Source organism: Drosophila virilis, chromosome 3, assembly GCF_030788295.1.
Source record: "Drosophila virilis strain 15010-1051.87 chromosome 3, Dvir_AGI_RSII-ME, whole genome shotgun sequence".
Lineage (NCBI taxonomy): Eukaryota > Metazoa > Arthropoda > Insecta > Diptera > Drosophilidae > Drosophila > Drosophila virilis.
This window is the reverse complement of record NC_091545.1, coordinates 13,505,128-13,516,265: the sequence shown is the minus strand read 5'-3', so window position 1 is coordinate 13,516,265 and position 11,138 is coordinate 13,505,128. Positions and strand designations below refer to the sequence as shown.

At 39.3% G+C, this 11,138-nt stretch overlaps 4 protein-coding genes across 5 annotated transcripts; 2 read left to right on the top strand and 2 right to left on the bottom strand.

The window, feature by feature from the left end:
* Nucleotides 1-846: 846 nt before the first annotated feature.
* bc10 (BLCAP apoptosis inducing factor bc10) lies at nt 847-1,189 on the bottom strand. The gene has a single exon (XM_070208552.1). It carries the CDS (start codon nt 1,187-1,189, stop codon nt 950-952), a length of 240 nt encoding a protein of 79 aa, XP_070064653.1. The 3' UTR covers nt 847-949.
* Nucleotides 1,190-1,385: 196 nt separating this feature from the next.
* Nucleotides 1,386-2,886, bottom strand: Sras (Ras converting CAAX endopeptidase Sras). The gene is made up of 2 exons (XM_002047350.4): nt 2,376-2,886; nt 1,386-2,314 (listed from the first exon to the last, which is right to left on the bottom strand). Exons 1-2 carry the CDS (start codon nt 2,755-2,757, stop codon nt 1,812-1,814), a joined length of 885 nt encoding a protein of 294 aa, XP_002047386.1. The 5' UTR covers nt 2,758-2,886; the 3' UTR covers nt 1,386-1,811.
* A 276-nt stretch (nt 2,887-3,162) lies between these two features.
* On the top strand, nt 3,163-4,969 carry ScsbetaG (Succinyl-coenzyme A synthetase beta subunit, GDP-forming). The gene is made up of 4 exons (XM_002047349.4): nt 3,163-3,352; nt 3,420-3,564; nt 3,636-3,735; nt 3,845-4,969. Exons 1-4 carry the CDS (start codon nt 3,302-3,304, stop codon nt 4,809-4,811), a joined length of 1,263 nt encoding a protein of 420 aa, XP_002047385.2. The 5' UTR covers nt 3,163-3,301; the 3' UTR covers nt 4,812-4,969.
* A 491-nt stretch (nt 4,970-5,460) lies between these two features.
* Nucleotides 5,461-7,188, top strand: sinu (sinuous). Of its 2 annotated transcripts, none has more exons than XM_015175189.3 (2): nt 5,461-6,320; nt 6,392-7,188. In XM_015175189.3, the coding sequence occupies exon 1, from the start codon at nt 5,547-5,549 to the stop codon at nt 6,276-6,278; it is 732 nt and encodes a 243-aa protein (XP_015030675.2). In that variant the 5' UTR covers nt 5,461-5,546; the 3' UTR covers nt 6,279-6,320; nt 6,392-7,188. The 2 variants fall into 2 exon arrangements, with proteins under 2 accessions (XP_015030675.2, XP_002047384.3); XM_002047348.4 differs by having other exon boundaries at nt 5,462-6,320; nt 6,389-7,188.
* Nucleotides 7,189-11,138: the final 3,950 nt, after the last annotated feature.

The following is an 11,138-nucleotide window of genomic DNA, read 5'->3' as shown; positions in this document are numbered from 1 at the left end:
GCACTTGAAATGAAAACATCTCGTTAGCTACAGCGTCAATAAATTGTTTTATTTTAGTTTAATGTTTTTTTTTTAATAGATATTCTTCTTTTCTGTTACGTTAATTTTGTGATTTTTTTTTTTTTGTTAAACTCGTGTCCAAACAAATTGGAAAACTTGTCGTTGCTTAAATTAAGTTTACGAAGTGCAATTCGTAAAAAAAATCCAACACTTTTCTTTGTTTTTGTTTTGATTATTTTATACATTTATATATCAATCAAATGTAATGTATATATGTATGCATGTCGTGTGTGTATATATATATACAATTTGCATGTGCACAGGACAGGGAACAACCGATATCAACGTCCATTGGCGCAGCAAGGACGCACAGCAATATTATAATTCGTTTCTTTCTTTTTACAATTAGTTTATTTTAATAACATATGACTAATCTCTTAGTTGCATTGACGGGGTACCTCTCCTCATAATCAGAAAATTTACAATACATTTTGTAGCGCTTGTTAAAACGAAACTCTCGCCTCTAATTCTAAATAAAACAGTTGAATACGAATTGGATTTGGGGGGAGCGGCAGAAAATTTAGCTAAATTAAAATACATAAACACAAAATACCAGCAGCAGAAACAGGCTATCGAACGCGTTGGGATGGACTTGTTAATATTTTCATTTGGCTTTCTTGAGTGGGCACAGATATATAGTTTAGTTTCCTCTTCTGTTTACAAACTTTCACGTACGAGTTACGTACGTAGATACCACACACTTCGGCTCTCCTCCTCTCCTGTTGACTCACTCACTTTTATCACTGATTGTTTGTTTGTTTGTTTGTTGGTTGGTTTCTTTGTTTGTGTATGCAAATTGTATGTATTGTAAAGCTGTAGCAACGCGAACGTAATTATTATTTAGCACTCCTGTATTCTGTGTACTGCTGTTGAATTGGTTTGGCGGCGTTTAACCATTTTCACAGTGATGGCCCTCGCAGTTGCCCCAGAAGATGCAGTTGCCCACGCCGCTGTAGCAGATCAGCGAAACGGCGGTGATAAATACCAGGCTACAGATCGTACATGGCTTCCGTTCCAGAAAGAAGCCTATTAAATATAGCACTATGAACATGACATGCGTTTCCATAAGCGCTGGGTTTGTGGGTTTTGGTATGAGCAATACGGGGAGTAAACATTGCAGGCAATACATTTTCGGGCCGCAACGTTGACGTGTCGTTTATTTGGCTTTGTTGTTGCTGCAAACATTAAGAACTAGGGCTATAATTCTAATTATCGTTTGTCCTGGGACGAGCGAGACGTCAGCAGTATTGTGTTGTGGTGTGGGCGTAGTTGTTGCTGTGTCTGGCGCTACCCAAAAACCCACTTATTTACACATATGACACTTACCTGCCACAAGTCCGGCTGTCTGGAGTGCTCGTTGCTAATTTCAGCGTCAGTTTTTTGTGCGTATTTTTTTTATCACACATTGCTCATGCTTCTTAATTTCTTAAAACATTTTACACATATGACGTATAATCGTTATCGCTGTCGCAGCTGCCAAGCTATCGTGAGATGTTATAGTAATATCGATAGTCGTGATACGCAGGGTTGCTCCACACATTTGGCGCCAAACTTAAGCCGATATTTGTGCATGTTCTTAAAATAGTAGCACTGTTTATTTAACGGAAGACTTATCTAAACATTGTACAGTCGGTTTCCTATGATATGACTAACTAATAATATACATAAATATATATGTATGTGGGCTGTGAGATACCGAAGTCTCGATTATGGCAACAATACAATGATCATACTACTCCTTTTTTTGGTTTCTAAACATTCCAGTAAAGCTTATTGCTGTACAGCGACGGCTCAGTTGCAACGGGCAGCAGGTAAATCCAACCAGCAAGCCCTACAAGATACAAACCAATTGCAAGAACGCGTCGCCACAAATTCTGCTGCCAAAGATCTTGTACATCGGGCAGTCCCATATGGTTACACAAGGCATGAGCCAGCAGCGGAGCTACAAAATGGCCTGTGCGGGCAAATAAGAATGCCGAATAGAAACCAAACAGCGTCGTATAGGTGAATTGGAACAGCCCGATGAACAATGCGGTACTAAGCTCCATGCCCACACTTAAACGCTCGGCGATGTGATGCAGGTGTGCAACTCCAAAGAAGAGTGGCGTTATAAATACGGCAGTCATGGGTGTGAAGCTTTGCAGTATAAGTGGCATCATGCAGGCACGAAAAACGAATTCCTCGCTCAGCGGTGCCATCACAAGGTTACGTATCCATATAATGCTGGTACAAGAGCCACGCCAGGCTTCCAGGTCTACAAGTTGACGAAAGGAAACGTTAATAATTTATTGACTGTCCCATTATAGACGGCATACCGAAGTATGAACGGAATGATTCGTTCTGCATGTTCACAAAGATGGGTCCCAAAAACAACAGAGCGGTGAGCAGATATGGTATCACAATCGCCTGCCACAGTCCCTGCCAGCGGAAGCCGAGCAGGCTGGGAAATGGCTCTCGCTGCAGCAATTCTGGTGATGAGAAGAAATAAACAAAAAGCGGCGCCATTAACATGACACAGGAGACGCTGGCGAAGCGTCGCTTTATTGTTGTCGGATGATCGCGATTATGCTTGGTGCTCCACACATATAGACTTCCCACATAGATGACGGCTAAGGTAAAGCTGCAACTGACTGATATGACAGTCGGAATTTGTGGCAGTGAGGCCAGCGGCGGCAGTATTATACTTTCATCAGCCATTGCACTTAGATTGTCAATTTAGTTATTTTATTAATATTAGACATTAATTTTATTTTTTTTCAGTAATAAAAAGATATATCAAAAACAGCTGTTGGTAAAATTCTAGCAGTGCCTTAACTCTGATGATTTATCATATCATATTTTGCTTTAACAGAGCACTGTTAAGTAAAAGACTAAGATGACACCTACAGCTTTAATAGCAGTACAGCATGCACATGACTTTATGTTATTTTATAAACTATTGTTTAATGGTCGCAAACTATTACACAATGATTTCACCTTGTTCCTACTTATTTCAAACTTGTTTTTCAAATATTAAATTTTAAAATCATATGTGATTTTACATTGCTCCATTTTGCGTTATGGTACTCTTCATTGCGTTTACGTCTCTGTAAGGTTTAGCGCTGTTCTGTTAAACGACGGCGGCGGCGGCAGCGTTTGGTTGTTATTTAAACAAGCTGGATTAATTGCTGTTAATAAAAATTGCTACGCCATATCAAAATTGAATTTGTATACAAAGTCCAGTATAATTTTAAAGTGCAACATGTCGCTACTAATAAAAGCCGCTACCACTACACGTCAGCTCATTCATAAGGTTTCTTTAACATATGTTAACCCGCGTTGACCTTTGCCTCAAACTCCATTTCTTTGTTTATCCTAAGGCACCTGTGCTGCAGCAGCAGTTGCGGTATCTGAATTTGTTGGAGTTCCAGTCCAAGGATTTGCTACAAAAGTATGGAGTTGCCATACAACAATTCAAGGTCTTGGATAACTCCAAAGATGATACGCAAGCTGTCCAATCATTTGGTAATCAAGCCAAGACAAATCGACCAAAATTTATATAATCGTTGCATTAATTGTTGCTAATTACCACGCAGATTGTGACGAGTATGTGGTCAAGGCGCAGATATTAGCCGGCGGGCGCGGCAAGGGTATCTTTGATAATGGTTTCAAGGGAGGCGTGCACATAACCTCAAAGTAAGTGGCCATCATTTGCTGCCGTCTCTGCAATGATAACGCGGTCGCGATAAGAGAGTGGCTGCCAAATAATAAACATTAATAATTGCCTAGTACTTTTGCATTGCAGCAAGAGCGATGTGCTTTCGCTGAGCAAACAGATGATAGGCAACCGTCTGATTACAAAGCAGACGCCCAAATCGGGTATTTTGGTCAACAAGGTGATGGTGGCACGCAGTGTAAATATTACACGCGAGACCTATCTCTGCATTTTGCTGGATCGCGAACACAATGGACCCGTGCTGATTGCCTCGCCTGCTGGCGGCATGGACATTGAAGCCGTGGCTGCCGAAACTCCCGAGAAGATTAAGACTGTGCCCTTGAGCATTAACAAGCCAATACCAGAGGCCGTGCTGCTCGAGGTTGCCAAGTTTCTGGAATTTAAAGGCGATACCGTGCAACGCTGTGCCGACGAGATTCAGAAACTCTACACACTTTTCAAGGCCGTAGATGCTGTGCAAATTGAAATTAATCCCTTGGCCGAAACCGACAATGGCGAAGTTATTTCTGTGGATGCCAAATTGAATTTTGATGACAATGCAGAGTTTCGTCAGAAGGACATTTTTGCCTTGGACACCCACGAAGAGGACGCTGATCCGCGTGAGGTAGAGGCATCTAAATATAATCTCAACTATGTGGCCATGGACGGAAACATTGGCTGTTTAGTTAATGGCGCCGGCCTAGCCATGGCCACCATGGACATAATAAAGTTGAATGGCGGTGAGCCTGCAAACTTCTTGGATGTCGGTGGCGGAGTCCAGGAGGACCAGGTGGCCAAAGCTTTTGAAATCCTCACGTCCGATCCGAAAGTTAAGGGCATACTGGTGAATGTGTTTGGTGGCATTGTAAACTGCGCGACCATTGCCAATGGCATTGTGGCCGCCTCCAAGAAATTAAAACTCAACGTGCCGCTGGTTGTGCGCCTAGAGGGCACCAATGTAACCAAGGCACGTGAGATCCTGAAGAACTCAGGTCTGCCAATACAGACGGCCAGTGACTTGGATGATGCCGCGCAGAAGGCGGTAGCCGCCCTCTAAAACTGAAGATAAAAAGCTTCTCAATTGTCAAAGACGCACATGGTTTAGCATTTAAACGTACAAAACATAGTAATAATGCATGGACGGGCCTTTTATTCATTTAAAGACTGTAAACACAATACATACATATAAAGATTGTTATATTTTACGAAAATAACTTGTGTAATGTGCATGTGTGAGTGAATCGCTAGCAAGCCGCTGTCAAAATGCACTTTTATAAAGGCACCGCTAGTAATGTTTATGATTTATTATTTGTTTAAGAGTGCCCGACTAGTGAATATCCAAACCTAATTCGTTAGTTGACATGAAATTTTCATAATGTAATATAGAATAATTAACAGTCCCTGGTTACATACGATGGCGGCCCTGCATTATCGATACTCAAGCTTAGACGGGCCGATAACAGTCACGACACTGTTATTCGGATGTTAATTCCAACTCAAGCTTAATTCGCTGGATTTCGCTTTACACTTATGTTAAATATCTTAACCTTTTTTGGCTTAGCTTAATTAAAAGTTGCGCTCCCAATTGCACATAAAAAAATGTAAATATAAATTAACAAAAATCGAACCTAAACAAAATTCGCGAACAGCGACTTAGTTCCGTGAGCTAGTTCAGAGAGCCGCTCAATTGAACGTGTTCCAAGCGATGATATGCAACTCTGCAGTCCACACCCTAAGCCCAAGAAACAAACATTTAAAGTCTGTGAAATATTGCCAATTCTTTGTACAAAGCATGCAAAAATCGCCACATTTTGCACGCGAGGAATACCAGCAGCACCTACCCAATCCACACAACACCGTCAACATGAAGCGCCGCACCCTAGCAGGCAGCTGTGGCGTTGGCGTCTTCATCTTTGCTTTCGCCTTCATAGCAATAGCGTTTGCAACGCCCAGTTGGCTGGTTAGCGATTATCGCATTACGGGTGCCAAGTTGGAGAGATTGGGTCTATGGGTGCACTGTTTTCGTTCGCTGCCCGATGTGAACGATGATAGCCAGCGCCGCTTCTTTGTCGGCTGCCGTTGGGTGTATGACCCATTTACGAAGGGCTACGATGAGATACGCGGATTCCTGCTGCCTGCCTTCATGATAACCACCCAGTTTTTCTACACGCTCACGTTTATTGGCATGCTGGTCAGTGCCATTGGCGTTCTGGTGTTTTTCCTCTGCGCTGGACCAGATCAAAAGCACTTCATCAATCTAATTCGTGGTATCGGCTATGTGCTATTGGGTGCTGGTGTCAGTGCGGCCATTGCAGTGATTGTTTTTGCGGTGTTTGGCAATCGGAATGGTTGGATGCCGGAGCATGCGAACAACTGGTTCGGATGGTCTTTTGTGCTGGCGTGTGTGGGCACGGTCATGACACTGGTGGCCGCCACGCTTTTCCTTACCGAGGCACATGTGCAGCAACGGAAACGTGTACAGTTCAAGGAGTCGCAGACGCGTTTTGAGCTTGTGCGTGGCTAACGCTGACAGCGTTAGTCCCTTGACAAGGTGACAATAAAGTCGGTAAGTATGTGTGTTATATACCTCGGGAGAACAAAGTAACCTTTAACCTTAATTTCGTTTGTTTGCAGCAGCATACACCACAACCATAAATACAACAACAAAAACAACACAAAAACATTCCGTCCCCACGACATTCTACAAAGAATTCTCACCATATAATTAAATGTAGTTTTAGATGCAAAAAACCAGCCGCTAGTTGAATGTTTATGCAATTGTCAGACAACATTTCCGCACCAACCATGACACATTACATCCAAAGAGACTTTCAGTTGGTACTTATGAATCATCCAATCTACAGTTCATTAACACGTCCGCAACAACAGACAGAGATAGGCTGGCGCATGTTCTACGGAAGACTGACTGTAACTGCAATGCTTCATCTCAATTTCTGCAGCAACAACAACAACAACAACAGCAACCACAACGCCAACTAAACATCAATGAGGCTCATTCCACTAGAAGCTCAAATGAACCATTATCGCGTGTATATCAATATTTGCATACCAAATTGCGCTCAATTAACGCACAACGTCACCTACCCCTCGGTCCCCTTCCGTATTATCAATTAGTTTTGTTTTTGTCGTCGCATGCGCTTAGAACTAACAACAAGTAAAACACTCGTGCCTTAATTAGACAGCATTGCTATAGTTGAAAGTGCCTTTATATAAAATAATCAAAATATTTGTAGTTTCTCATACCTGAAAAATCGCGATGCGACGACTAACGATTGGATTGCATAAACTTCTAATAATCTAGTGCTTTAGTTAAGATTTCAGTACCCAAAAAAAAAAAAAGTTGAGAATAATAGTTAAGCAATACGAAACGTAAACGTCCAATACTTTTAAGACCCTCCATTTTTTATTCGAATATTTACAAACGTTAACCAGTTAAATAATAACTGTCTATTAGTGCTTGTCTAACTTGTAACTCTGTCTTACAAATTGTGTACCATATGCAAAAGTATTTAAACTGTTTTACTATATACACACCTACATACAATACAATATATATATATTTTTATATATATGTATATATGAATATATATATGTGTAGCTTTTTTGTACAAACGACTTTTTAGCTAAAGCGAAAAATAATAAAGTTTTTTTTATTGTATACAAACAAATACCAAAATGCATTGGTTTCCACTTGCATATCCATGTATCTTTGTATTTGTTATGCGAGTTCAAGGCAACAAAACTAATAACAATAGCCCCAAAAAAGCTTTGTGTGAACTTTTCCCATGAGGTTCAGTGCAGCTGTGTTGGGCAAATAACTATAGTTATAACAGACTCTGGGTTTTGTGCAACATTTGCAACACATTGCATTTGTAACTATAACAAATCCAAGCGTCTGTTGGCAACTGCATGTGTTTTGTGACATAATCACAATTCGATATAAAGTAAAAGTGAAGCATCTAAATCAGATTTTTTATTTATTTAAAGAATGAACGACTTTGTTTTTTTTTTTTTAATTCCTACGCAAATTGATTCATTTCACAAACGATTTGACCGTCACTTTAAAATGCTTTTAAATGCAAGCTACAAAAAATTGATTAAATTTTCATTTTATTTGGGCATAATTAGTCAGGCACGTCGGACTTAATGCAAACTAAGAATTATGAAATAATATTTAGCAGAGTGACCCACGCATCGGATACCCAAACTTGGCAAAGAGCGTCCAGTTTCAGGTTTAAAACTCGTGAGGACGTGTCGAAAATGCTCTGCAACTATTGAGGCGTGAAAGATCAGCGCAATCTGCATTGATGGATGGATTAATGGTGAGTTAAGCAAATTTAATTTAAAAAAGAAAAAAAAATCGGCACAGATCTGATTAGCACTTGTCGAACCGGATGCTGGACTGACCGACTGGACTGACTCATTGAAGCAGCCTATTCAAATCAGATAGCCTTGATGAGCTATACAAAAATGTGTTAAGCGCAAATTTATTTACGAATTTATAATGGCACTCCGAATCAGAATATAAAACTCACTTGGCATGACCTCAGACGAATACTTAAAATTTTGCAAATGCCGTTAGTAAAGCAAATAAATCCGATTACGAGCACAGAGTATAATAAAAAGTAACGGAACGGATCGAAATACTGTGAGAACATATATTTCTCGAGTTGTCGACAGTTGGCGGGTTCAGCAAACCGCATGACGGCATAAATGTCAGCAAATGACAGTTGCGAGAAAAATTCTAAATTGACCATAGAACATGATGTTAATACATTTTGATTTACGCCAAGAAATAATTAAAAAATTTGTGCGATCAAAAAAAAACTTGGAATTCTCAACTGATTTAAAGATATATAAAATATTTTGCGGAAGATTGCGTGTGTACGAAATAAAAATGAAAAAAAAAAAATTAATAAATACATATATAAATGTATTTATTCAAATGCAAATAAATATATATAAAATAAGCATATACATATAAATTTTTAAAATGCAAAGAAGACGCTAAGCAAACTTCAGCCTTAAACACAAATAAATTCTTTGTTAATTTGTAGCTAACTTTAGGCAGTTGCGAGCTTTTTAAACAAATTTCGTTTTCATTTGCATAAAATGTGGCTGCTATCAGGAACTTGTCCGAAGGATAGACAGACGGTCAGTCTATGCGTCGGTTCAGCAGCCGGATAAAAAAACGAAATAAAAAAATATTAATTTCTGAGCGAAGCATGATTAACAAAGGTCTTGGACCTGTTCTAAACCGCCTAACAGAGATTAATTGCCAAAGAGTTTAGATAAATATTCAATAGATTTGTATACTCTTGCAGAGGGTATTAAGGTGATGTCACGAAATGTGTAACCCAGAGAAGGAAACTGCTCTGGCTTCAGACTCTACGGGCCACAGACTTTTCATTCTTTGGTTAATACATTTTATATATATACGTCTATATATTCTTTAGCCTATCAACGACGATATAGCCTTGTCCGTCCCGTATGTCCGATTGTTAGTTTCTGTAGACTCTAGTCTCCCATGTATCCTAGGGGCGGGATGCATAACTCAAGCTATAGATCTCTTGATTTGATCCCAATCAAGGAATCGGAATAAGCTGCTGTTGTTCTCGCAAGGCAGATCTTATGAGACCCTGTACTAGCTCTTTATTATATAGAAGAATAATTGTGTTAGATTTGTATGGTTAACTTGTATGTTTTTCTTGATATCTTAAGCAACCCCGGTTATTCAGTATTCAGTCTTCTCTTGACCTCGTCTGGAAAGTCATATTGAATAAGTCTACTAAATCTTATGGCTCTCGTGGGAATAGAGGGAATGTGTCGTTAAAAACGTTTGTCTGCAAGGGTATTTATTCTTCGGCGTCTTATTCTAACTTATTTTCTTGGATGCTGCGTGTATCAAGTGAATGAACGCATTGAAATTAAAAGTTTGTGGTATTTAAGAAACCGAAAGTGCGCTTTCGATTACGCAAATGATTTTTTTTCTCCATTTTTTTTTCTCTCTTTTGGATAAACACATTAGTTGGATTATTGTTTGCGGCACGCAAACTTTTGTTGTTTTGTGAGCGCAACTCCAAATATTGTTGTCCAAGAGTTGGTTTTTTTAGATCTGTCACATTAATATGTATGTGCTTCATTAAAACTTAATCGTCGTATTTACTGGTATTTACAAATAGAACTACTTTCAAGGCACAGGCACAAAATGGCCAAAACAAGCGTCGCGGCCGCACACGATAAACTAGTCTCGTTTATTGGATCTCATTTAAGTGGTTTCCTTTTATGATATTCACATGATTTTCGATTTGGACAATGCCGCTGACCTTGAGCTTGACCAGGACAAATACTGGTTGGTTTGTTCGGCTCTGACGTCTTTGTTTGTTATTTGCGACTTTTAATGATGCATGCCCGCTCTTAAAATCCATCTAATAGGCAAATCGTTTCCCATTTGCATATTCTTAAAAAATGAACAGCAAAATAGCTACTTCAGGTTGTCTAAAATGGAGCAGCTTTGCAGGAGTCAGCAACTATGTGATTAGCATTTTAATCAGGTTTATTCGATTATTTCATAATCTATATAAACTTTCTAAATGCTGAAGACAAAGGTATTTAATGCTTAGATCAGCATAAAATTTGTTTTAATTATAACTAAAGGGACGACTAGCATTTTATGGCAAACCTAGCCCTTTTAACCAAGTCTGGACAAGATTTTTAATGTTTGATGCCTTTTTTGCATTTTAAATGAGCTCAATGATCTTTATTATCAAGAAAAATATGTATCGGCCAGTTCCTTGAACTTCACATAGTACCTGAATTAGAAAAAAAAAACATGCTGAACCGGGCATAACATAGGCTTTGAATATAATAAAAGTGTGAATATATATTTAGCAAAGATACAAGATAATACAAAAAATGGTTCAGCCCAGACGGGAACTTGCGCGAGCGAGAGATATTATCATTTAAATGATTTGGCTAACATGATGCCGCCAAGCCGGACAGACGAGCTGGTGGCATAAAAATAGTGCTGAGCGAACATTTGGCCAGATAAAAGAGCTAACTTATATGAAATTTATGTAAAAATACGATTGCGGTGGGCAGTCCGGGTACAGGTAAAACTAGCCTACGGACGCAAATGCGAGTCGATAATGAAATTTGGTGAGTTATGAAAGTAAAATGGCATTAACACTTCATATGTATGGCAGACGCGGGCTGGGCTTAGCCAAAAACCACATGAAACTAGAATAGTTATAAATGGTTCGAAATTTATGCAGAGTATAGAATTTTGGCTGGAAAGTGTATGCTGACTAATAAAACAAGCTCCCATATAAAGTCAACTATAAAGTTGGCATTCAAAATTGTG

What these genes read in the sequence shown, in the direction of transcription:
- ScsbetaG (XM_002047349.4), top strand. Translation starts at nt 3,302, where the DNA reads ATGTCGCTACTAATAAAAGCCGCTACCACTACACGTCAGCTCATTCAT. An exon ending in CACGTCAGCTCATTCATAAG is followed by an intron (nt 3,353 to 3,419) that starts GTTTCTTTAACA and finishes GTTTATCCTAAG; the next exon opens with GCACCTGTGCTGCAGCAGCA. An exon ending in GCAAGCTGTCCAATCATTTG is followed by an intron (nt 3,565 to 3,635) that starts GTAATCAAGCCA and finishes ATTACCACGCAG; the next exon opens with ATTGTGACGAGTATGTGGTC.
- Sras (XM_002047350.4), bottom strand. Translation starts at nt 2,757, where the DNA reads ATGGCTGATGAAAGTATAATACTGCCGCCGCTGGCCTCACTGCCACAA. An exon ending in ATCATTCCGTTCATACTTCG is followed by an intron (nt 2,315 to 2,375) that starts GTATGCCGTCTA and finishes GTCAACTTGTAG; the next exon opens with ACCTGGAAGCCTGGCGTGGC.
- sinu (XM_015175189.3), top strand. Translation starts at nt 5,547, where the DNA reads ATGCAAAAATCGCCACATTTTGCACGCGAGGAATACCAGCAGCACCTA.
- bc10 (XM_070208552.1), bottom strand. Translation starts at nt 1,189, where the DNA reads ATGTATTGCCTGCAATGTTTACTCCCCGTATTGCTCATACCAAAACCC.